Here is a 27,275-nt window from a genome sequence, read left to right as displayed (position 1 = left end):
GTTTATGTCCTCTAAGAGATAATTCTTTAATTATTTACCAGTCAGCGTATTTCCAGCATTTAATCTAGAAACCCTAATATAATTTATGCTATTATCAGTGTTCTAATTCCCTTATTGGTTGAGACATATGTTATATAAATACTTAATTGCAATCAATCCATCAAAACTCTATTACAATAATTGATTTTCAGGATTGTAATATCATTTTAAAAGAAATATTTGATTTTCTGTTTTTTAAAAAAACTTACAAAAAAGATTCTGGTAGGGAGATGGGGCGGTGGTACAGTTCTCTGCCAAGCTGAGGCAGTAGCAAGATTCAGTGTTGTTTTTTGTGCTAACAAAAAACAGTCCGGTTACTGAAGCAAAGCTGCAGAAGTGCTGAAGCAACACAATAAACAAACCTACACACCCAAATTCCTTCTCCAGCCTGGAGGAGATATTACCATAGCTCAGAAATTTATCTCACATTAGAAATCCTTCTTAGGTACACAGATAAGAGATAACTAAGAAAGTCTTGAGAGCTGGAGAAAAATAGTTTTAAAAATCAATCAGTAATTTAAGGAAAAAATCTAAATATAGTAAAAAACTGCTTTCAAAAATATATTAATTTCTTATGAATCTTTAAAATTTGCCTTTCTATATAATGCTCTGGGCTAAAAATTTCATAAGTAGTCTAATTTACATATTTCTTCTTATAAATGTTCAGTAAACCTTGATAGGTTAGTGAAACCTATACTGAAGTGTTATAACAAATTACATCAACAGATATTTACAGACACCTGCTAAATGCAAGGCATTCAGTTAGTAGCTATATATAAACACAAACTGTCTATAACAAGTTGGAATAAGCAAGGTAGGTCAGCTCAAAACAAGAAAATTAAGTATGTAAAAGAATAGAAATAAATTGTTATTTTTATGCCATTAGGTGACAAATATCAGACTCCAGTATACTAAATTAGATTACTGTGGTATGATGAGCAGGAAAATATTATAAAGATTATTAAGAGCCCATTCAGTGCAATGTATTATTAGAACTAATAACCTAGCCGGGCGCGGTGGCTCAAGCCTGTAATCCCAGCACTTTGGGAGGTCGAGGCGGGTGGATCACGAGGTCGAGAGTTCGAGACCATCCCGGTCAACATGGTGAAACCCCGTCTCTACTGAAAATACAAAAAATCAGCTGGGCATGGTAGCGTGTGCCTGTAATCCCAGCTACTCAGGAGGCTGAGGCAGGAGAATTGCCTGAACCCAGGAGGCGGAGGTTGCGGTGAGCCAAGATCGGGCCATTGCACTCCAGCCTGGGTAACAAGAGCGAGACTCCGTCTCAAAAAAAAAAAAAAAAAAAAAGAACTAATAACCTAAAATAACAGTAATAAGACAACAATACTACTTTCAAGGATATCTCAATTGACATTAAATAATTTAGTCTGCTGAACTTTATGATCACCAGGCCAAAAGGATCAACTAATTATATTATTCAGTGAATAACTGAATGTATGCTATATTCCGAGCAGTTTTCTAGATACCTGAAATACAGGAATGAATGAAGCAGGCAAAAATCCAAGCCCTTGTAATGCTTAAACATCTGGTAGAGATAGGAGAAGAGTTATAGCATGAAATAAGAAATAATAAATGATGTATACAGTATGTGAGAAGGTGATGAGTGTTAGAGAATAAGATAGACTTGCATAAGGGAAGTTAGGAAATCTGGGGCAAGTAACTTTCCATTTTAAATAGTGTGGTCAGGGTAGGTCTCGTGAAAACAGCATTTAAGCCAAGTCTTGAAAGCTATGAGGAGGTTTAATGGCGGAAGAGGATTCCAGGCAGAGGGAATAGCTAGAGTAAATACCTACACTGAAGTAGAAGAGGCACATATCCAGTAGGCCTGTGAGAGGCTCTAAATATCAGGAGAAAATCTCCCCAGCCATAATGATTATTCTCACCTTAAATTTATAAACTTCAACCTCCAATAGGATTTGAACAGCAAGCAATTTTATTTTACTTTGCGGTCATTTCATTCACTCTCCCTATCCACTTCACAATGTCCTATCTTCTTTCTCCTTAAACATTTAACGACCTTCCCTATTCTTTCTCAGTTTATGATATTGCTTCCTAATTTCATCAAAGAAGAGAAAACTGAAGTAATTAAAAGAAAATTCTACAAGTTCAAAGTCACACATTTACCTACCTCCTCCATCTGTGCTCACATACTGCCTTTTCTTCTGTTATGAATAAATTGTGCTCCTTGAAAAGGCTAACTTCTCTAACAACTTTTCCTTCTCTCTTCTGAATAAATAGTTTTCTTTCTAGATCTTCCCAACAGCATACAAACGTGTTATTTCTTCTCTTGACCCCACTTTTGTATTCTTAACAGTAAAATTCAAAAGAGCTTCAGTACTTTGTGTCCATGTCCTCTCCTTTCCTGCTTCAGTCACAATTTCTACCTCACCACTTCAGCAAAATTGCTCTTGCTAAAGTCATCATATATCCATGGTTATTAAATCCAGTAATCAATTCCAGGTCCTTGTTTTAACTGGCCTGTCACGAACATTTGGCAGTGTTGATCCCTCCCTCTTTGGTATTCTTGTTGGCTGCTAATATACTCTTCTGATTTCTGTCCCACCTAATCAGTCATCCACTCTTTCATGGTCTCCATTGCTACTGCCCTCTTATGCTACTTTCTTATTTCTATTACTACTTATTCCTTTGGTAATCTCACCTAATCCACAGGCGGATGGCTTTAAATACTATCTATATGCTGAATACTCTGAAATTTCTATCTCCACTCCAGTTTTCTCCTCTCCTCCTTTATCCATCCACTTGCCTAACCAATATCCTGCTTGCATCTCTAATAGACATCTTGATTTAATATGTGTGAAAATCAACTCCTGTTCTTGCCAAAATCATCATCTGCCCACAATCTTCCCCATCTCAATTTTAATTGAGACAAGTACTTCCTTCCAGCTTCTCAGATAAGACAACATGGAATCATTCATGACTCTGCTTTCTCTCACCTTTACATGAAATCCTTGAGAATACCCATTGGCTGTATTTATAAAATAAACCCATATTCTGACCAAATCTCATCATATCGTCCATCAACAGTTCCACACTGCCATCAGTTTCTCACCTAGATGATAGCAATAGCCTTCTAAATCTTCTTTCTCTCTGTTTCCACTTTTGGACACCTCACAGGATACTGCTGAAATGACACATATTCCAGGAAATCTACATTGACTATATTATTTTAAATTATATCCTACCCTCACCTCTGGTAGTCCCCATTTAACATATCCTGTTCTATTTACTTTTCCATAGTACTTCTGACCTTTGAAGATCTACATTGTTTATTAAATTATAATTTGCTTAGAAATAAAAGCTTCAAAAAGGCAGAAATTGTTCTCTTTTCTCTGACGTATCTCATATAAAACACTGCTTATTATATAATGGATACAGACACATCCCACTTTATTGAACTTCACTTCACTGCACTTCAAAGACAGCTTATACAACTTGAAGGTTTATGGCAACCCTCCATTTAGCAAGCCAATTGTGCCATTTTTCCAACAGCATCTGCTTACTTTGTATCCCTGTGTCATATTTTGGTAACTCTTAGAATATTTCAAGCTTTTTCATTATAATTATGTGATTATAATTATATGATTATATTATATGATTACAGTTGTTATGGTGATCTGTGATCAGTGATCTCTGATGTTACTACTGTGATTGCTTTAGGGTACCAGGAACCACCCCACGTAAGTCTGCAGGCTTAATTGATAAATGCTCTGTGTCCTGACTGCTCCACTGACTGGCCGTTCTCCATTTCTCTCACTCTCCTCAGGCTTTCCTAATCCCTAATTAATAACCTTACAATGACCTGTATGCATCCAAGTAAAAAAGCTAAAAATGATGAAGCTTGTGAGGAAGACATGTCAAAAACTGAGACAGCCTGAAAGCCTGGCCACTTGCACCAGGCAGTTAAGATAAGTTGTGGATGCAAAGGAAAAATTCTTGAAGGAAATGCAAAGTGCTACTGCAGTGTACACATGAATGACAAGATGAAACAGCCTTACTGCTGAGATGGAGAACGTCAGAGTGGCCCTGATGGAAATATCAAACCAGCCACGACACTCCCCTAGGCCAAAGCCTAATCCAGAGCAAGGTCCTAACTCTCTTCAATTCTGTGAAAAGAGATGTGACAATGCTGTAGGAGAAAATTATGAAGCTAGCAGACATCGGTTCATGAGGTTTAAGGAAAGAAGCCATCTGTACAGATAAAAGTGGATGGTAAAGCAGTAGAAGTTGTAGCACGTTATCCAAAAGATCTAGCAAAGGTCATCAATGAAAGTGGCTAGACTGAACAACACATTTCCCAGTGAAGATGAAACAACTTTCTATTGGAAGAAGATATCATCCAGGGCATTCAGAGTGAGAAAGAAGAAGTTAATGCCTGGCTTCAAGGCTTCAAAGGACAGGCCAACTCTTGTTAGGGGATAGTGCAGCTGGTGAAATACATGTACAAAGGAACATTCGATGTGATTGCATATTGCATTAGAATAGGAGATTGGGCAAGGATTTGAAGTCCAGAGAGCGACCAAGTATCTTACAGAGTGTGATACTCTAAGAAAGTGGCAGGACCAGGATAAAAACCCGTATCTATCAGATTCTAAGCCAATACTCTTAACAGGGGAACAGACATGCCATTAGTGACACTCAATGGTGTGACCAAGAACTCAAAGCCAAAGAATGAATATGGCATATTTAACTGAAATCTTAATTTTATTTTAATATGAAGGTAAGAAGAGAGTAATACAACCAGTATTTAAAATGTTTTCACTTTAAAATAAACACTGCTATGTTGTGGTATAGAATGTACAACGTGTATAAATGTTTTGCAAAAAAAAGCAGAATGCTTCTGAAAATGTGCTTGTCAGTGGGCATCTACAGCCAACCCCTCATACTCTTTAAAAATATGTATTTTCTTCTGCCATGGGGGGCATCTGTTGGATAGAAAAGTTTGAGAAATACACATTTTTATTACTCAACAGAAGACAGACAAGGTTTTGGGGGAACACTTAAAAAGATGTTTCCAATTTGAATCTTCCTTATTTTCCTCCCTAATAGAGTTAGAATTTGGACAAGGAGAATTATTTGAATTACCTATTTTAATATACTTGAGTTCCTTCACTATTGTATAAATTTCCTAACAATAATCTAGATTACCAGTTAAAAGAGCCAATATTCATGGATATCCCATAAGTTTGCAGTTCTAAATGAGGCTCTAGGATTGACACACTAAATTCAGTGAGAGTACATGAATAAATAAAATGTGTTTAAAGTAATATAGGCACAGAAAAAAGGAGTACAGACTTAGTGAGCTGGAGGGACACTTAGGGAAGACTTTAGAGAGGTGAAAGTCAATATAAAAAAATTACAATAATGGGATAAATTCTATAACTCAGACATGAACAAAGCTCTAAATCTATAAAATGACTGACGTAAGGATTGACATTTGAACTATTACAGCCACTTACTGTAGCTACATTGTGGTACAGAATATACAATGTATATAAAATTTTGGAAAAATGCAGAATGCTTCCTAAAATGAGCTTATCAGTGGGCTCATATAACCACTCCCTCATATTTGTTAAAAATATGTATTCTCTTCTGCCATGGGGATAGAAAAGTTTGAGAAATACACATTTATATTACTATATTAAAGGTAGGAAAGGTTTTGGGGGAAAGGTTTGGTTTTGTCATGATCCTTAGCCATGGCAAATGAATGGTAAAACGAGCAAAAAACTTCAGTTCTGGGGTCCTTAATAACAAGCAATGTACAGAAGAAAATAATTTCCTTCTTTCTATTAGTATGAGATAAAAGTAAGCGACCTGAAAATAATGGCTTAAATCTTTCTTTGTAAAGCTGGTAGCTAAAGAAAGATGGTGATGTCAGAGTTGTGGATTTAAGGAGCTGTTTCTGGGATTCCTTCCAAATCCATTATCTAAAGAGAAATTCACATACATGGAACCCACTATCATCCATCTAAGCTATGTTTATTTTAAAGTATCATGGAAAGTTAGAGATGAGAGGTATCTCAAACTCAGTGATCTTTTACTCTAACTCATGTTACAGATGCAGAAACTAAGACCAAAGGAAGTTAAGATGTCAACTGTCAAATGAAAATACAGCCTACTACTGAATGATGTATAAACATTAAAAATATATATGTTTTCATACAATACTTTCATTAAATATTAACAATTTAAATAATAATAATAAAGCACAGATAGTTGGTAGCTTAAGAGGGGAAGATTTTGCTCAAAGGATACAAAGTTTCAGTTAGACAAGAGTAATAGGTTTTTGAGATCTACTGCATGGTAGTGACCATAATTAATACTATTGTACTGTACATTTCAAAATTGCTAAAAGAGAAGATTTTTTTTTTTTTGACAGACTCTTGCTTTGTCACCCAGGCTGGAGTGCACTGGCACAATCTCGGCTCATTGCAACCTCTGCCTCCCGGGTTCAAGATATTCTCCTGCTTCAGCCTCACATGTAGCTGGAATTACAGGCATGTGCCACCTTGCCTTGCTAATTTTTGTATTTTTATTAGAGATGGAGTTTCAGCATGTTGGCCAGGCTGGTCTCGAACTCCTAACCTCAGGTGATCCACCCCCATCAGCTTCCCAAAGTGCTGGGATTACAGGCATGAGTCACTGCACTTAGACTAAAAGAGTAGATTATAAACGTTCTCAACACTCTAAAAAACTATTTGACGTGACAGAGATGTTAATTAGCTTGATATAATCATTCTACAATGTGTATGTGTATCAAAATATCACATTGTAACCCATAAACGTACACAATTATTGTCAATTAAAACTTTCAAAAAATACAACAAAAATTATACAGTTGAAATATTTTAAAAATGATAAGTAAACCAGGAGAACACTGACCTTCCTTGAAAGGTCCCTCCCTTTGTGCCCCTCCCTTTCTATGGAGGAGCCCACAATCCTATCTTTGCTTTTTTATTTTCCTTAAGGATCATAATCACAGTATGATTAATTTAAAAGACTTTAAAATTTATTTTAAATAGCTTACAAAGAATAGTGGTTATATTTACAGAACGTTTTATAAAACGGTCAAGATTTGCCTTCCTTTATGGTTTTATCACATAAACATGTTCACCTAAACAATATATCATTTAGCTTTTCTTGCTTTTGAACATTACATAAAATGCCTCATCACGTATTTTCTTCAGTAACTTTCTCCTTTTGATTCATTCATTTTCAGTTTTGCTGTAATGAATTCATTTCCCTGATGTATAGTGTTCAATTGTATGGATATAACAATCTATTTATTTTAACACTGATGGATAGCTAAGATTACTTCCCAGCTTTGCTTTTATGAGCAATTTTGGTAAATGACTTTTGGTGCACATTTCAGAGTGCAATTTCTGGGTCACAGGAAATTCATATGCTAAAAATAAAAGAGTAGTATCAAAGTGTTAACTTGTGCAAATTTACACTCCAGCAAAGAGTTAAATCTTTGTCCCTTGCTCCATGTTCTTGCCCAAATTTGGGATTTTCAGGTTTTTAAAACTTCAGCAGTCTGGTGAATGTGAAGTACGATTTCATTGTTTTTTATTTGACATTCTCTGATTACAAGTAAGGCTGAGTATCTTGCTGATCACTGTTAGTGATGTAAGTTTCTTCATGTGCATATGCCTATTCAAATCTTTTGAACAATTAAATTACATTGGATCATATGTTTTTTGCTGGCATGTGGTAGTTTGTTTTTTATACTGTAGATTCTAAATCCTTGAGTGATTTATATGTATTGCAAATATACTTCTTTTGATGACCAAAATGTTAGTTTGGTGTCTTTGTTTCTAAATCTTTATAGTTTTTTTTTTTTTTTTGGTTTTTAGTTTTTTTTTTTACTAAACTGTATATGCTAGGAGCTCCAATAAGAAGAGCTGACATCATGGCATGCGCCTGTAGTCCCAGCTACTCAGGAGACTGAGGCAGAAGAATTGCTAAAACCTGGGAGGTGGAGGTTGCAGTAAGTGGAGATTGCACCACTGCACTCCAGCCTGGGCAACAGAGTGAGACTCCATCTCAAAAAAAAAGAAGAGCTGACATCTTTCTCAGAGGGAAATTTTTAGTGTTTGAAGATTCAGTATGATGTTTGCTGAAAATCTCTTTCATCATGCTTTTTTTTTTCTAGTTTTTATCATGAATAGCTATTAATTGTATACAATTTGTGGCACCCGTTGAGATGATCTAATAAGTTTTCTTCCGTAATCAGTTAACATATTCAATTATATTGACAGGTTTTCACGTGCTATTTCCTTTCTGGGATAAATGCTACTAATCATGAAGTAGTATCCTTTTTACACATTGCTAGAATGAGTTGCAAATATTTTGTCTAAATTTTTTCCTGTGAGACAGTGAGACTGGCCTATAATGCTCTCTTCCCACACTGTCTTAGGCTTTGGAAGCAGGACTATGTTAGCCTTACACAATAAATTAAGGAGCATTTCCCTTTTGCAATATTCAAAACGAGAACTTTTCGGAATTTGGAGACATTTGAGTCTTAAAGATATGAAATAATTTGACTGTGTTATACAGTCAATACTGTTTCAATTTAATCCATATATTTAACACTTATTTTGCTCTTCCTTACTTCTTGTATCTCAGACCTTCCAGCTTGGATCTTTCATTTGAGAAAATTTTCTCCCTGAGGTACTTGCCTAAGGATTTCTTTTTGCTGTTGATGTATCAGCCTGGGTTCAACCGGAGAAGAAAAACCAGTTGGAGATTCTACATATACGTATACACACATGAGATTTATGAGAAGGAATTGGCTTATATGATTCTAAGCAAGTCTGAAACTCACAGGACAGGCTGTCAGTAAAGGAAAATCATGGGCAGTCTTGAACTAAGGCCCAAGTAGTCATCCACAAGTAGAATTCTTCTCTCTCTGAAGGAAATCTTATTCCTGTTTTGTTGCTGTTGTTGTTGTTGTTTGCTTTTTTGTTCTGATACAGGGTCTTACTCTGTTGCCCAGGCTGAAGTGCAGTGGCAGGCACACTCAGCTCACTGCAGCCGCAACCTCCTAGGCTCAGGTGATCCATATTGGCCTCCCTGTAGCTGGGATTACAGGTGTGCACCACCATATACAGCTAATTTTTTGTATTTTTTTGTAGCTGGGGGTTTCACCATGCTGCCCAGGCTGGTTAGTCCTGTTTTTAAGGCTTTCCAACTGATTCAGATAGGTCCACCAATCAAATTATCTAGAATAATCTTCTTTATTTATAGTCAAATAATTAGGAGTTTTAATTTTATCTGTAAAATCCCTTCATAGCAAAACCTAAATTATTGTTTGATGGAATAATTGGGGATGATAGCCTAGCCAAGTGGATACATCAATAAAACCAATACAAGCTGGGGTGGGGAGGGGGAAACTTGGTTTCTGTTGGTAAATGTCCTCATGTCACTCATAATTAAAAGGTGCTTTGTTTGGCAGAGAATTCTAGGTATTTTTTCTCAAGACATTTAAGATATCATGCCAGTATCTTCTAGATTCCATTGTTGCTGATGTGAAGTTGTCAATACGTTGCTCCTTTGAAGGTAATCTTTTTTCTCTATTTTTAAAAATTTACTGCAGTTGCAAAAAACAAAACAAAACAAAAAAACCTTTCTTTACTGTTTCATAGCTGAATATACACTGTGTGTGGGCATAGATTCTTTTTTGTTTATTCAATTTGGATGTTAAGACTTCATAAATTTATAAAGTGGTATATTTTCATTGGTTCTGGCAGTATGCTTTCAACTACTGTCTCTGCTCCGTTTTCTGTCTTCACCTATTAGAACTGATGATATGAATTTTAAGACATTCTTACTCTACCCTCTATGTCTATCAACTTCCTATATTTTCTATTTCTCTGTCTTTCCATACCATATGCTGTACAACTTCTTTTTCAAATATATCTTCAGCTTAGCAAATCTCTCTTCATTTAGATCTGATCTGCGGTTACACCCATCAACTTCTTTAATTTCAATTATTACATACTTCCTTAACAGAAGTTTATTTGCTACCTTTTTGAAACTGGCTTTGCACTCATTTTAAGTTTTCCTTCCCTGAACATTTTAAAGCTTGTTTCTTGTTTCAACCTGTAAAACATGGCTATTTTGTATTCTATTTCTGATAATTCCAATATTTAAAGTATTTTCAAGTCATTTTGTTTGTTGTTTCTGCTAGCTTTCATTTATGAGTTGTTTTCTTGTATTTTTAATCATTTTTAACAATAAAATTTCCTTTTGGATTTTAGCTGAAAGAATTCTTTGATGCCTGGCTGTACGTGATTTCCTCAAGAGTTTGTTTCTTCTTGAGATCTAGGGGCACTAACATTTAGGATCACTTTAAATTTGGGTTTGAGTTTCGTCAGACAAAATCAGAAAATATGAATTCAGGTTGCAAATTCCTGTGCAGGCTGACATGTGGTTACTTCTATGCAGCACTTTTCCCTTCCCTCTACCCAGCACTAACACTTTGGATGTGCAAGCTTCCCTGCAGATCTCCAGGAAACTGAGAAAAGCAGCACCTTTATTTCCAGTTTACTTGAACACTACTTCTTCTCAGCAGTATGGGAACTGGGTCTCCTATTACACTTCTTATCTTGCAAAGTGAGCACTAGGCTTTGACATAAGGAGTTCTTTAAATATTATGTTTTAAATTGCAGCATGTAGGTTATCTATGGATCCTACCCTGCCATATTATCAGAGACAAAACTTCACTTTAACTCCTTCCTTAAAACTATATGCTGCTCTCCTGAGTCAAAGTCCTCTCACATTTGAAGTATAAGCTGTGCTAAGAGATAACCTGAATAATTCTAGACCTGTAATGGATCACAAAGCCATAGTCATAAATCTTTTGTAGCTAATAAATATTTTTATATATTTTTCAGCCATATCAGTAGTGTCTTTGAGGATTTATCTGTGTTGGTTTTTTACCAATTGACTCTTCTTTTAGAAGTTTGTGAAACTCTGTCAACAAGAATCTTTTCAATCCTTTCAGGACTATCTTCAAGTATCACTTTTTTAAGAGTGATGAGTACACAGCTGTTTAAAGAGCTGTTTGAAAAGGACTAGACGACAGCCAATTTGTGCAGGAAAAACTGCATTGTCCACACAATTAGTTCTTCGGTTGACTATTTTCATATTTTACATTTAACCTTCTTGACCAAATTGTATTTTTAAAAAGTCCTACACAGATACGTATTTAATTAATGTAATTTCTCTAAGAATGAGGCAGACATTAAGATTTGCTGAGCATCAACAAAGCACCGTGTACTGTGCTGAGAGTGTACCAGTATTAATTCACATAAACCTTATTATAATCCTGTGAGGTAGGTGGTAATATTTCCATTTTAAAGAAAAAGCAATATATACTAATGAAAAATAGATATTCTGTGATATAGTCAAGATGTAACCCAACTATATGTGACTCCTAAAAAGTAAATGCTTCTGTAACAATGCAAAAAACAAAAAATATTGTTTTATTGACTTTTTAATAAAACATTTAATATGGTAAGGATCTAGATGCAGAGAAGCTCATGATCAAGGGAAAGTAAGTTAGATATTCTACCTACCCATTCAATCCTTGACCCTCATATAATCTAATCTTCACAACTCAGTTTTGATAGTGGAATATAGTGGCTCTTCTTGATAGAGAAAAAGACAACAAGGTACCGACATTTTACTCAACAAGCATGCACTACATGACCAGCTTGGGACTGCACTGTGCTATACTTCAGTATTTATAAAGCACTATCACTTATCTTCCTTTCAACCCTGGGGATTAATTCAGTCTATGCTTGGAGACTTCTAGGGACAAAAAGCTCCGAAAGCAGCCCACCCCATTTTTTGGAAATTGACAAGACATCTCTGATCCTGAAATTCATGCCCTTAGGTTTGTGTTTAGGATAACTTTAACCCTTTCCTTAATATAAAACTTCACTTACTGGAAGACAGGTATCTCCCCTGCTCCAGAGTATTTTCTAATCTCAGATTATTTTTTAAAATTTCCTCAGAAGTAGTAGCATTAATTGTTGTCATGCTGATTTCTTTACTAACCTAATTTGAAGGTTGTTTTGAGTTATATGTCGTCGCTTCTAACAGTTCAAAAAAATATGTTACGATTGTCAGCTTCTCAAGGGCATTACTGAGTTTTTATTCGTTTTTGTATCCTGGCCCTGAGCACAGTTTATGACACACAGTAGGTCTACATTAAATGCTTAATTCACATAGCAAACTTTATACTTAAAATTGTCATGTGGAATAAGAAAAGCAAGTGTTAGGATCTTAATTCAAATTTTGTATACAGAAACTAAGTAAGACGACACAGTTTAAGAGAGTTGCTATTATAATAAAATGGGATGACAGAACCAGTGCACCCAAAATTTCTGACATCTGATGTCAAGCTACAGCTTTTTTGAAACAGCAATTATATTTTCTGAACCAAAAATCAGGACAAACAGCATAACTATGAGTCTTATTTTTAATTCTGAATTTATGAGTATTAAAAAGTCTTACAAAGCTTAAAAGGTTAAATATTCATTTTCTGAATTATTTTATCAACTGTATTACATTGGAATACTCCTATAAAAAATAGTTTGTTTACCATATTGATCCACCATACAAAAATAACTTCTTCTAGGATGCCTTATATAAATAAAACTAGTCTCTTCTTCTGTGAATGTATATCCTTCTTCAATGAGACATTAAGCTCAGCAACATTTGATGAGAAATGTTTTAATAACAAAGTTATTACATAATATTCCTAGAGTGTTTTGTCATAACTCGCTACCGAGTTACAAAAGAAAGAAAAATTTCCTGAAATTCTAGAAAGGATGTTACTCAGGGTTGTACAGTTTTATAGCAATACAAACGTGTAAAACTGACAATGTTCTGTTAGAAAAGAAACACGTGGATGTCCACTCTTACCTGTTTAAAAAGCTGGAGGTTAACTGCAGTTTCCAGGAACTGTTTCATCATGCTTGAGCGGTGCTTTACAAAACTCTCCTCACAGAAAGTGATGGGCTCACCCTAGATAGAAATAAAGATTTTGAGGGCATCAATAAAAGGTCAGTCAGAGAGAACTAGTGTCTTTAAATAGGTACGGGGAGAGTGACAGAGAAAGTATAAGGTACAGAATCAACAGCCCCTTCCTTAAACAGAATAGTTAGATTTCAGGCTACTAGAAATATTCCTCTACTAATAAGCCTGTACTATACCTTTCTAATCCAGGAACCCATGGACTCTTAAAATTGCTCAATTTTATTCCCTCAAGTAAGAGTAAATCCCCTAAAAATAAAGATTTGATGTCATCAGGTTGAATTATGAATACTAAACATACCAGACATACCTCAAAATATCCAATAATTTCATTGCATCCTGATTAGAAAACATTGTTACTATAAAACTGCTGCATGATTTTTCACATTCACACTCAGTTGTTGTGCTCTAATTAACTTGCTTTTTAATTCATGAAAAAAATTTTACAATCCCCTTCCCTTCATGATTGCTAAACAACTCACACTGGATGCTTTCTAGGATAAGTCCTACTTGGCACCTGTTTTCATTAATCCTTTGTGCTAAGTAATCACATCTTTGCAAGTGTCTTGTGGTAGCTCTACCAAATGCTCCTCCAAATCAGCAAGGACTTAAATCTCAAGTTCTATTGATTCCATTTTTTTCCTACTTATTCCTTTGCACATATGAAAATCATCACTCAATGGCTAATCCCTACCACCTCCTACTTCCCTCATCAGCTTGAACAGCCCCCTTGCCCATTCAACACATAGGATGATAACTGACTAAACTTTAAGATAAAAATGAAAACAGAGATGAATAAAAATGATTCATTCATTACAATGCACCTTATAGCAATATTTGTCATATGAAAAAGGAAAAAAATACATTTTTCATAGGAAACAGTTCTAACAGAACTTTGAAAAAAATAACAATTCTAATTTAATCTTAAGGAAGACTCAATGTCTTCACTACAGGTATCTATAAGTAAAATTCTGAAAATAGGTTCCTGTATAAATAAAGTAACTATCTATGTAATTCAACTATTGCCATTTTCTGATAGTTAATACACTACAGAACTGTATCGTCACATTCAGTAGACACTAGTCACATGTAACTATGTAAATGTAAATTTAGTAAGATTATATCAAAACTTCGTTCCTCAGTCATACTAGCCACATATGAACCACTCAATAGTCACATGTGGTTAGTGGCTACTACATTGAACAGCACAGAAAGAACATTTCCGTTAGTATAAAAAGTTTTCTTGGATAGCATTGCTATAGAAAAAAAAAATAAAACTCAAACAAATTATTAAAGAAGACAATTTGATAAACTGTTAAGTGGTGTCACCCACCACGAACTACCAGCCAATGATCCACAATAAAAATGTCATTACACATTTTTATACAGATACTGGCCAATTTTTTTCAGGGGGGGCAGGGTCAGAGAGGATATCACTCTGACACCCAAGCTAGATTACAGTGGTTCATTCACAGCTCACTGCAGCCTTGACCTCCTGGGCTCAGGTGATCCTCCCACCTCAGCCTCCCAAGTAGCTGGGATTACAGGCACATGCCACCATGCCCGGCTACTATTTTGTACTTTTTTGTAGAGACTGGGTTTCACTATGTCGCCCAGGTTGGTCTCAAATTCCTGGGTTCAAGTGATCTGCCCACCTCGGCCACTCAAAATGCTGGGATTATAGGCATAAGCCACCATACTCAGGCTATTATTGCCAATCATAAAGAGCTACAGATGATTTTAAAAATACACACTTTTTAAACTGGACTTATTTACATAAACATATCTTGTATGATCACAAATGTACCAAAGGAAGAAAATCTACAACAGGCAAGCCTGTTAAAGACAAAGGTCTATTGTTTTCTTATCTCTAGCAGTAGGAGCATCATACCTAACTACACTGGGAGCCCAATAAATGTTTTATGATTGAATTCTAAAAATAAAATAGCAAATGAGCTAAGCCTTAATCCATATGACATATCATCTTTGCAAAAATAAGGACAATTTTAAAAATAAATAAAAGTAATTGCTTCTAATGGCAGTTCTGACATCACTGCTATTACAAAATAACCAGGACTAATAGTAACTTTAGTTTTTATGTGATAGATTTTTTTCCTTAAATATGTAAAGATGTATTTCAAGGCAAGAAGAAATGGATGAGACTAAAGTCTATCTATGCTTTCTCAAGAGTTGGTCATAACTTAATTATTAGCCTGTGTGAATTAGGTTGGAAGAATTATGTCCTCATTAAGCTTTGAGTACTTTCAATCTTTCCATAGAACAAGTAAAGAAACAGCTCAGATTTGCTGTCCATCCACTTGCGATGACACAAATCATGGAAAAACTTTCAACTAAACCTTCAATTTGATTGACATGGTTTGTTTACCAAGAATTTCTTATAACCAAAGACAAAGCACTGACACATTTGAATTTTCTTTCAAGGAAAAAAATAAGTCTTTATTAATAATGTTCTAAAGTTGTATGTATTAATACCCAGGAACCTCAATTACTGCCATCGTTGGAAACCTGAATTATTGTCATACTTAGGGCATATGCTATGAAACAGATTATGTTAATAAATGACTCCTTAGCACGAGTTCTTTAAAATTAAAGTTGAATTGAATGACATGAGAAAAATTCTGCCTAGGATTTTAACCAAGTTTATGAATATTTGAAGCTCATGTCATTAACTACATTGTTAAACATTTCATGGCAAAATCAATAGGACTAATTTGTCGACTGATATGCAGTGATGTTTCTCAAAGTGTTATCCAAGAACAGACTTTTTCACAGAGTCTGCAACATTAAAAGCATTTTCATAATAATGTAAGTCATTATTCCCACTCTGCTCTCATTTTCTCCTGAGATCCAGCAGTGTTTGCCAAAGCTACATGGTTGGCAATATTGCAATAGACTGAATACAGAATTGAATATCAGAATCCAGCTGACTTGTATTAAGATATTAAAGAGATCTGAAAAAAATGTAAAACAATGATAATGTTCAGACTAAATTTTTTTAGGAATATAGCAATTTTTCCTAAAAATTTTTTATATTCATATATAATTAGTTAATATTGCCTTTAAAAGAAAATGTTTATTTTTTTCAGTTTTAATTTCCAGTAAGGTCAATATTTAGACATATAACCCAAATAAATGAAGGCTTTTTGATAATTTTTAAGAGTATAAAGACATCCAGAGTACAAAAAGTTTGAGAACCACTGATATACAGCAACAAGCAGAGGTCAAAGGTGACTTCCAGATTTCTGGATTAAGAGCCATAAAATGATATTACGTATTAGAGACTGGAAATATAGAAAGAAAACCACATTTAAGGAGAAGTTTATAAAATCGATTTTTATTTTTTATAAAATGTTTTAAGTAGTGTTCCTATTGGAGTCCGAGACAGGGAGTTCCTGTTCAATTGATTTTCACAAATCACTCTTAGGAGAAAGGTATTAAGAAAAACAACATAGGGCAGAGAAAAATGTCAAGCAAGAATATGGTCTCAACTGGAGATCAGCTTCCCCAAATCCCTTGGGAAAGTACCAACTGTGCCACAGAGTTGAACCCACTTTGAGGCAGAGAGGCCAGCTTCTTATATTCCTTATAAGAAGTGGTCTTTTCCAATGGTGAGAGGTTAAAAAGATAAAGTATGAACACAGTCTTCCTGGTGAGGCACCCCCATTTAGCCAAGGGCAATTTTTCACAAAGGGGCACCAACAAGTAGTGGGTATTGTTGATGCCCTGCCAAGATGTTTGAGAAACACATGAAGATAATGTTGAGTATTTAAGTTGAGCTGATCACTCTACTTACAGAAAAGGACTTATGCAATTGAGAAACACCTATCTATAATTTATTTTTTTAACTATTGTAATATTCATTCACAGAGAAGTAAATAAACATATGATTCTGCAGAGTCACAAAGTAATCAGGTAGAAATATAAAACAATGCAAAAGAAAATCTTTTTATCAGATAATTCTGACAAGACAGAAAAACAATGGAATATTTTCTTCCATAAAACAGTGATGGGGCCAAAAGAAAGGAATCAAAAGTCGTCATTTTGATGGGAAGTCCAACAAAGGAACATCAACAGAAATCAGAAAAACATAATCTGAACTAGAGTCAGAATAAAGTTCATATTACAGAAAAGAGAAACAGATTTTCTTAGGGACTAATTTTCTGCCTTACATTCAATGTTATTTTTATATATCTTATCTGTGAACTCTGGAGGTCTGGGACTAAATTCTTGTTCATCTTTTCATTCCCTATGGCAGCATCCCCAAACTTTTTGGTACCAGGGATGGGTTTTGTGGAAGATGACTTTTCCACAGACCAGGGGAGTGGGGAATGGTTGTGGGATGATTCAAGCACATTACATCTACTGTGTACTTTATTTCTATTATTATATTGTAATATATAATAAAATAATTATACAACTCACTATAATACAGAATCAATCAATGGGAACCCTGAGCTTGTTTTCCTACAATTAGATGATCTTATCTGTGGGTAATGGGAGACAGTGACAGATCATCAGGCATTAGATTCTCATAAGGAGCATGCAACCTAGAGCCCTCTCCTACATAGTTCACAATAGGGTTTTTGCTCCTATGAGACAGCAGGTGGAGCTCAGGCAGTAATGTGAGCCGTGGTGAGTGGCTGCAAATACAGATGAGGCTTCATTCCCTCGCCTGCCACTCACCTCCTGCCATTTGGCCTGGTTCCTAACGGGGACTGAGGACCCCTGCTCTGCAGCACCCAACCCAGTATCCTGCATTTTCAGTGTTAAGTAAAAATCTGCTAGTTACTATGTGAATTATTTATACAGAATAATTAAGCCTCAAGTAAGATACGGATGAAGTAGAGCTGTTTTTCTACCCTAGTATTATATTCAACTTCAGAGCGATGATCACTAGTGGTGTAATGTTTTTATTTGTTTGTTTGTTTGTTTGTCTGTTTTTAAGAATGAGTGTCTTTCAAGTTCTATACTATACCCTGGAGTAGAAAACTTTGTAAGAACAAGAAAATACTTAAAACAGAGATTAGCTCTTATACTATCAGGATATGTATGACTTAGCAATAGTTCACTATGAAAGAAAATTAGTGCATCAGAAAGAATGACAATGTAAAAGATGTGAAATATAATCCAAAACATCTACATTATACCTATTCAGTTCCTTCATGCACCTGGACTAAATGTAATGTCACCACTACATAAGAAGAATAAACAAACTAAGCAAAAATGTCTGCATATTGATGGCTATTTAAAATTTAAAATCTCTGAAAGACAGCTGTCAGATACCTCATGGGAATGTTCACATATTTACAGAATCTCACAAGAAATAATGATAAATGATTTTCAGGTTATACAGCATTTTCTTCTACATGTCCCAATGTTATTATTATGTAAGGTGCAGCAAGTCTACCTCAGAGTATATTAACCATGGAAACAATAATTTTCTTCCATTGTTGACATGTTAGCTAGAAGTCAATGAAAAAGAACCTCACAGTCAAACTATAAAGTTTAATCATCAGCATCAAAATATTCTATTTGTACATATTATTTTACGATTTTATCCTCATGTTGCTGGATCTGTCCTAAAAAAAAAAAAAAAAAAAAAAAAAAAAACTACAGCAATCTACTAATGTTCTATTGACCTATGATTCGGTAAGTTAAGACAGAAAAAGAAACTAATTTTTCTAAATTAAATACTGCTGTTTCTAACTTTTTGTGTAAATTTAAACACTTAGAAAAAATTAATAGATTGTGCATTAACTTTGTACATACTATTAAAAAATACATTTTTCTTCCCCATAACTTAAGACAATGAGAAAAACACTCTCCATTCTCATAAAATATATCAGTGATACATAAATGGAACACTTACTACCCAAGTCCCTAGTTCTATCTGTTCCATAGTACTTGAGCAGAAACCATATGCTATTGCTGAAGCAATTAAGCAAAATTATCTTCCTATTTGAAATGAACAGAAAGAAAGTGCCATAAAACAACTTTTATCCATTAGAAAGCCAGATGCACACCAACTATGTCTTTGGTAGCAACCATCTCTCAAATAAACAGATCTATCTATACTTAAACAAGGGAAATGACATGAAAGGATATGTAGAAAGTTTTCGTAACCATAAAACTGTGAGGAGTGAGTACATAGTACTTTTCAACTTGGATTTTTAAAACTCTTTAACAAGTTGACAATTACGAATTTCTTAAATGGAAATGTTAAGACAAAGATTTAGTGAATGGCCTTTTAAATTATGGATGCCATCCCTCTGTTTAAGTTGCTTAAGCTTAATCATTAAATATAACATTACTTACTGATAATGTTTTAAAGAAAGTAATCAAAAGAGTTGAAAGACAACTCCTCCAACCTGTCAAACTGAGGCCCAGATTACTAACCAATCTTTATTTTTAAAGTAAGCGATTTTTTATCCATTGGCAGGGTGGCTGAAGGCGGCCTAGGCAAGACGTGACAGCACGTTAAGCATTAAAGGGAAGAAACTTGAGCGTTACTTCTGGGTTCTCAGGTAGGATAATCAAGTATGTCTCTGAATATATGAAATAATATTTTAACTCAAACATTTCTTCAGCCTTAGCTGTTAACTCAAAAATCTGACTTATTTGTAATTGCTTGGGACACAAGTGGTAACACAGAGATCCTTTCCAAGGAAGATACTTTCTTAGTTATTTAATACAATCATTTAAAAGTACTGTCATGTCAGAGGGATCCAGGATGGCTGATTAGGAACACCTCAGGATTGCTGCTCCCAGTGAAAGCATGGAGGATGAGTGGATGCCACATTTCCAGATGGATTTTTATTGCCCACAGACCAGGAGATTCCCAGGCGGAAGAGCACCACGGGTCGCCAGCACAGCTGGTTTGGCCAGTTTGGCTGTCTGGCTGGTGTGGCTGGCGCAGCTGTTTTGCCAGCGGGTCTCCATATAAAATACACAGGTCTGGGCACCATTTTAGCTGGTGATTGGAGCTCCTGGCAGACAGAGGTGCCCATTCAACTGATTAAAAAGAGGACTGAAACAGGGAGCCAGGCCAGGAAATTCCTGGGCAATAAAGCGCCACGAATCTCAGTGTGGCTGTTTCAGCCGGGGCAGGTGCAGTGGGTCGCCACACGGGAAATCACACAGATCCTGGTGCCTTTTCAACAGGCGATGGGAACACCTGGTAGACAGTGGACTGTTCAACAACAACAACAACAAAAGGTCTCTGAGGCAGGGAGCCAGGTGATGAGGCTCAGCTGGTCCCATGCCTACAAAGAAACAGCAATCAGAAATCCTCTGGATTGAGAGTTTCACAGCAAGCACAGCTGAACCCAGGATGGTCCAGCTCTGTGGGGAAGGGGCATCTGCCATTACCGAGGCACTCCACCACTACGGAGGTAGTTTGCCATTGCTGAGGCAGCCCACCGTTGCCGAGGCAGCCCGCCATTACAGAGAGAGTCTGCCATTATAGATGTGGGCCACCATTGCTGCGGCAGTTCTAACTACACCTGTATAAACAGGACTGCAGGGAAGTTCACATGGCAGCTGGGCGAAGCCCACAGCAGCTCAGCAAAGCCTCTGCAGGCAGACAGTGACTAGGCTGCCTCCTCGCTGGGCAGGGCAGCCCTGAAAAAAGCCAGCAGCATAAAAGAAATTCATAAATAAAGCCCTAACTCTCAGGGACAGAGCACCTGGGGAAAAAAGCAAAAAGGAGTGGGGGGGGAGGGTTATGAGTTCTGCTGCAGCAGACTTAAACATACCTGCCTAGCAGCTCAGAACAACGGAACTCATAGCTCAGCACTTGAGCTCCTGTAAAGGACAGACTGTCTCCTCAAGCAGCTCCCTGACCCCCATAGATCCAAAGAGCCACCTCATAAAGGAGAGCTCAGACTGACATATGGTGGATATCCTTCTGGGACAAAGATAGCAGAAGAAACTGGCAGCAACTCTTACTGTTCTGCAGCCACTGCAGGTGATCCCCAGGCAAGCAGGGCCTGAAGTGGACCTCAGCAGTCCTACAGCAGAGAGGCCAGACTATTAGAAGGAAAACTAAGAAACAGAAAGAAATAACTTCATCATCAACAAACGGGATGTACACTCAGAGACCCAATCTGAAAGTCAACAACTACAAAGACGACAGGTAGATAAATCCACAAAGATGGGAGGATATCAGTGCAAAAAGGATGAAAACACCTGAAACCAGAACATCTCTCCTCCTACAAGGGATCCCAACTCCTCAACAGCAAGGGAACAAGGCTGGATGGAGAGAGTGTGATGAATTGACAGAATCAGGCTTTAGAAGGTGGGTAATAAGAAACTTCTGTGAGCTAAAAAAACATGTTCTAACCCAATGCAAAGAAACTAAGAAACTTGAAAAAAGTGTTGACGAAATGCTAATAAGAATAAACAACTTAGAGAGGAATATAAGTGAATTGATGAAGCTGAAAAACACAACACGAAAACTTGCAAAACATACACAAGTTTCAATAGCCGAATTGACCAAGCAGAAGAAAGGATATCAGAGGTCGAAGATCAACTCAATGAAATAAAATGAGAAGGCAAGATTAGAGAAAAAAGGGTAAAAGGAATGAACAAAGTCTCCATGAAATATGGGATAATGTGAAAAGACCTAATCTATGTTTGATAAGTGTACCTGAATGTGACGGAGAGAATGAATCCAAGCTGGAAAATACTCTTCAGGATATTATCCAGGAAAACTTCCCCAACCTAGCAAGGCAGGCCAATATTAAAGTCCAGGAAACACAGAGAACACCACAAAGATATTCCTCAAGAAGAGCAACCCCAAGGCATATAATCGTCAGATTCACCAGGGTTGAAATGAAGGAGAAAATGCTAAGGGCAGCCAGAGAGAAAGGTTGGGTTACCCACAAAAGGAAGCCCATCAGACTCACAGCAGATCTCTCAGCAGAAACCCTACAAGCCAGAAGAGAGTGGGGGCCAATATTCAACATCCTTAAAGAAAAGAACTTTCAACCCAGAATTTCGTATCCAGCCAAACTAAGTTTCCTAAGTGAAGGGGAAAAATAAGATCCTTTGCAAAGAAGCAAGTACTCAGAGATTTCATCACCACCAGGCCTGCTTTACAAGAGCTCCTGAAAGAGGCACTAAACATAGAAAGGAACAACCAGTACCAGCCACTCCAAAAACACACCAAATGGTAAAGAGCATCAACACAATGAAGAAACTGCATCAACTAACGGGCAAAACAGCCAGCTAGCATAAAATGGCAGGATCAAATACACATATAACAATATTAACCCTAAATGTAAATGGGCTAAATGCCCCAGTCAAAAGACACAGACTGGCACATTGGATAAAAAGCCAAAAGCCATTGGTGTGTTGTATCCAGGAAACCCATCTCACATGCAAGGATACACAAAGGCTTAAAATAAAGGGATGGAGGAAGATTAACCAAACAAATGGAGAGCAAAAGAAAAAGCAGGACTTAAAATTCTCGTCTCTGATAAAATAGACTTTAAACCAACAAAGATCAAAAGAGACAAAGAAGGACATTACATAATGGTAAAAGGATCAATGCAACAAAAAGAGCTAACGATTCTCAATATATATGCACCCAATACAGGAGCACCCAGATACATAAGGCAAATTCTTAATGACTTACAAAGAGACTTAGACTCCCACGCAATAATAGTGGGAGACTTTAACACCCCATTGTCAATATTAGACAGATCAACAAGATAGAAAATTAACAAGGATATCCAGGACTTGAACTCAGACCTTGACCAGGCACCCAATAGACATTTACAGAACTCTCCAACCCAAATCCACAGCATATACATTCTTCTCAGCATCACATGACACCTACTCTAAAACTGACCACATAATTGGACATAAATACCCCCTCAGCAAATGCAAAACAATGGAAATCATAACAAACAGTCTCTCAGAACACAGTGCAATCACGTTAGAATTCAGAATTCAGAAACTAACTCAGAACTGCGCAGCTTCATGGAAACTGAACAACTGGCTCTTGAATGTTGACTGGATAAACAATGAAATGAAGGCAGAAATAAAGATGCTCTTCGAAACCAACGAGAATGAAGACACAACATACCAGAATCTCCGGGATACATTTATAGCAGTCTCTAGAGGAAAATATACAGCAATAAATGCCCACATGAGAAGCAAGGAGAGATCTAAAATTGACACCCTATCATCAAAATTGAAAGAGCTAGAGGAACAAGATCAAAAAAACTCAAAACCTGGCAGAAGACAAGAAATAACTAAGATCAGAGCAGAACTGAAGGAGATAGAGACAGCAAAAAACCCTCCAAAAAAATCAATAAATTCAGGAGCTGGTTTTTTGAAAAGATCAACAAAATAGACCACTAGCCAGATTAATAAAAAAGAAAAGAGAGAATAATCAAATATATGCAATAAAAAACAATAAAGGGGATATCACCACAGATTCCACAGAAATACAAACCATCATCAGAGATTATTACAAACAACTCTATGCATGTAAACTAGTAAACCTGGAAGAAATGGATAAATTCCTGGACACTTGCATCCTCCCAAGCCTAAACCAGGAAGAAGTTGAAACCCTGAATAGACCAATAACAAGGTCTTAAGTGGAGGCAGCAATTAAGAGCCTACCACCCAACAAAAGCCCACCCAACAAAAGCCCAGGTCCAGATGGGTTCACAGCCGAATTCTACCAGACATACAAAGAGCAGCTGGTACCATTCCTTCTGAAACTATTCCAAACAATCCAAAAAGAGGGAATCCTTCCCAAATAATTTTATGAGCCCAACATCATCCTGATACCAAAACCCAGCAGAGACTCAGCAAGAAAAGAAAACTTCAGGCCAATATCCATGATGAACATAGATGCAAAAATCTTCAATAAAATACTGGCAAGCCGATTGCAACAGCACATCAAAAAGCTTATCCAGCATGATTAAGTAGGCTTCATCCCAGGGATGCGAGGCTGGTTCAACGTACACAAGTCTGTAAACGTAATTCACCACATAAACAGAACTAAAGACAAAAACCACATGATTATCTCAATTAATGCAGAGAAGGCCTTTGACAAAATTCAATAGCCCTTTATGCTAAAAACCCTCAATAAACTAGGTATTGACTGAACGTAGCTCAAAATAATAAAAGCTATTTACAACAAACCAATAGCCAATATCATACTGAATGGGTAAAAACTGGGATTCCCTTTGAAATCTGGCACTAGACAAGGAAGCCCTCTCTCACCACTCCTATTCAACATAGTATTAGAAGTTCTATAGCCGCGCGGAGGAGGCAGGAGCCAGAGCACGAGCAGTAGCTGGGTGGGCACCATGGCTGGGATCACCACCATCGAGGCGGTGAAGCGCAAGATCCAGGTTCTGCAGCAGCAGGCAGATGATGCAGAGGAGCGAGCTAAGCGCCTCCAGCGAGAAGTTGAGGGAGAAAGGCGGGCCCGGGAACAGGCCGAGGCTGAGGCGGCTTCCTTGAACCATAGGATCCAGCTGGTTGAAGAGGAGCTGGACCGTGCTCAGGAGCGCCTGGCCACTGCCCTGCAAAAGCTGGAAGAAGCTGAAAAAGCTGCTGATGAGAGCGAGAGAGGTATGAAGGTTATTGAAAACCGGGCCTTAAAAGATGAAGAGAAGATGGAACTCCAGGAAATCCAACTCAAAGAAGCTAAGCACATTGCAGAAGAGGCAGATAGGAAATATGAAGAGGTGGATCGTAAGTTGGTGATCATTGAAGGAGACTTGGAACGCACAGAGGAACGAGCTGAGCTGGCAGAGTCCCGTTGCCAAGAGATGGATGAGCAGATCAGACTGATGGACCAGAACCTGAAGTGTCTGAGTGCTGCTGAAGAAAAGTACTCTCAAAAAGAAGACAAATATGAGGAAGAGATCAAGATTCTTACTGATAAACTCAAGGAGGCAGAGACCCATGCTGAGTTTGCTGAGAGATCGGTAGCCAAGCTGGAAAAGACAATTGATGACTTGGAAGATAAACTGATATGCACCAAAGAGGAGCACCTCTGTACACAAAGGATGCTGGACCAGACTCTGCTTGACCTGAATGAGATGTAGAACGCCCCAGTCCCACCCTGCTGCTGCTTCTCCCTCTGATCCTGACTCCGCCTGAGGCCAGCCTGCCTGAAGCTGACTTTTAACTGAGGGCTGATCTTTAACTGGAAGGCTGCTTTCTCCTTTCGCTGCCCCCTCCTCCCCTGTGTCTTATTCGCCAAACTGTCTCTGCCTCTTCCTGGAGATTCCAGCTGGGCTAGAGGCTGAGCACCTTTGGAAACAACGTTTAAGGGAATGTGAGCACAATGCATAATGTCTTTAAAAGCATGTCGTGATAAACACATTTTGTAATTACCTTTTTTGTTGTTTTGTAGCAACCATTTGTAAAACATTCCAAATAATTCCACGCCCTGAAGCAGCAAGCTAATCCCTTTCTCACTTTTGGAAGGTGACTTTTCAGCTTAATGCATATTGCCCTCTCCATAGAGAAGAGGAAAAGGTATAGTCCTGCCTTACTAAGAGCCAAACAGAGCCTAGGGAAAGACTCCACTGTGGGAAACCTCATTGCTCTGTACAAAGTACCAGCTAAACCAGAAAGGTGATTCCAGGAGGAGTTAGCCAAACAACAACAACAACAACAAAAATGTGCTGTTCAAGTTTTCAGCTTTTAAGATCTCTTTGGACAACATTATTTCTATTTTTTCCATTACAAGTGACCAAATTAAGATGGTAAGATCTCTGAGACCAAATTTTTGTCCCATCTCTACTCCCTCCCAACTGCTTACAGAATGGATCATATGCCCCTTTATGTTGAGATGACCACTTAATTGCTTTCCTGCCTCCTTGAAAGAAAGAAAAAAGATTATGTTTTTGCCACTGATTTAGCCATATGAAACTCATCTCATTACCCTTCTCTGGGTTTGAAGCTGCTGTCTCTAAAAGTGCCATCTCACTGTGCTTTGTATCAGTCAGTGCTGGAGAAATCTTGAATAGCTTATGTACAAAACTTTTAAAATTTTGTATTATTTTGAAACTGCTTCTTTGGATTTGTGGCACCCTGGCCACCCCATCTGGCTGTGATAGCCTCTGCAGTCCGTGGGCTGGCAGTTTGCTGATCTTTTAAAGTTTCCCTACCCGGTCCCCATTTTCTGGTAAGGTTTCTAGGAGGTCTGCTAGGTATACATCCTGCAGCTTATTGGCTTAAAATGTACTCTCCTTTTATGTGGTCTCTTTGGGCCGATTGGGAGAAAGAGAAATCAATAGTGTAACTGTTTTGATACTGAATATTGACAAGTGTCTTTTTGAAATAAAGAACCAGTCCCTCCAAAAAAAAAAAAAAAAAAGAAGTTCTAGCCAGAGCAATCAGGCAAGAAAAAGAAATAAAAGGTATTCAAATAGGAAAGGAGGAAGTCAAATTGTCTCTATTTACAGATGACATGATTGTATATCTAGAAGATCCCATTGTCTCAGCCCCAAATCTCCTGAAAGTGATAAACAACTTCAGCAAAGTCTCAGGAAACAAAATCAATGTGCAAAATTTACAAGCATTCCTATACACCAATAACAGACTTAAAGAGAGCCAAATCAAGAATGAACTGCCATTCACAATTACTACAAAGAGAATAAAATACCTAGGAATACAACTAACAAGGAACGTAAAGGACTTCTTCAAGGAGAACTAAAATCCACTGCTCAACAATTTGAGAGAGGACACAAACAGATGGAAAAACATTCCATGTTCATGGTTAGGAAGAATCAGTATCGTAAAAATGGCCATACCGCCCAAAGTAATTTACAGATTCAACACTATCCCCATCAAGCTACCAATGACCTTCTTCACAGAACTGGAAAAAACCACCTTAAAATTCATATGGAACTAATAGAGAGCCCACAGAGCCAAGTCAATTCTAAGCAAAAAGAACAAAGCGGGAAGCATTACACTACTGGACTTCAAACTATACTACAAGGCTACAGAAATCAAAGCAGCATGGTACTGGTACCAAAACAGAGATATAGACCAATGGAACAGAACAGAGGCCTCGGAGGCAACACCACACATCTACAACCATCTGATCTTTGACAAACCTGACAAAAGCAAGCAATGGGAAAAGGAGTCCC

The 27,275-nt window shown here is 37.1% G+C and overlaps 2 protein-coding genes across 11 annotated transcripts in view; one reads left to right on the top strand and one right to left on the bottom strand.

The window, feature by feature from the left end:
* DENND1B (DENN domain containing 1B) overlaps positions 1-27,275 on the bottom strand; it is a 261,565-nt gene that overhangs the window by 59,747 nt on the left and 174,543 nt on the right. For all 9 annotated transcript variants that reach the window (XM_074385089.1, XM_074385082.1, XM_074385085.1 and 6 more), the window contains one exon: positions 13,015-13,116. In XM_074385089.1, the coding sequence (XP_074241190.1) occupies positions 13,015-13,116 (102 nt within the window). The remainder of the gene's footprint in view (positions 1-13,014; positions 13,117-27,275) is intronic.
* LOC120360080 (tropomyosin alpha-3 chain-like) lies at positions 24,434-25,513 on the top strand. 2 transcript variants are annotated; one of them, XM_074385091.1, is made up of 2 exons: positions 24,457-24,605; positions 24,740-25,513. In XM_074385091.1, exons 1-2 carry the CDS (start codon positions 24,538-24,540, stop codon positions 25,218-25,220), a joined length of 549 nt encoding a protein of 182 aa, XP_074241192.1. In that variant the 5' UTR covers positions 24,457-24,537; the 3' UTR covers positions 25,221-25,513. The 2 variants fall into 2 exon arrangements, with proteins under 2 accessions (XP_039322177.1, XP_074241192.1); XM_039466243.2 differs by having other exon boundaries at positions 24,434-25,513.

This window comes from Saimiri boliviensis, chromosome 14 (assembly GCF_048565385.1).
Source record: "Saimiri boliviensis isolate mSaiBol1 chromosome 14, mSaiBol1.pri, whole genome shotgun sequence".
Lineage (NCBI taxonomy): Eukaryota > Metazoa > Chordata > Mammalia > Primates > Cebidae > Saimiri > Saimiri boliviensis.
Note: the sequence above shows the minus strand (reverse complement) of the source record. Positions and strands in the feature narration are given on the sequence as shown.

What these genes read in the sequence shown, in the direction of transcription:
- LOC120360080 (XM_039466243.2), top strand. Translation starts at nt 24,474, where the DNA reads ATGGCTGGGATCACCACCATCGAGGCGGTGAAGCGCAAGATCCAGGTT.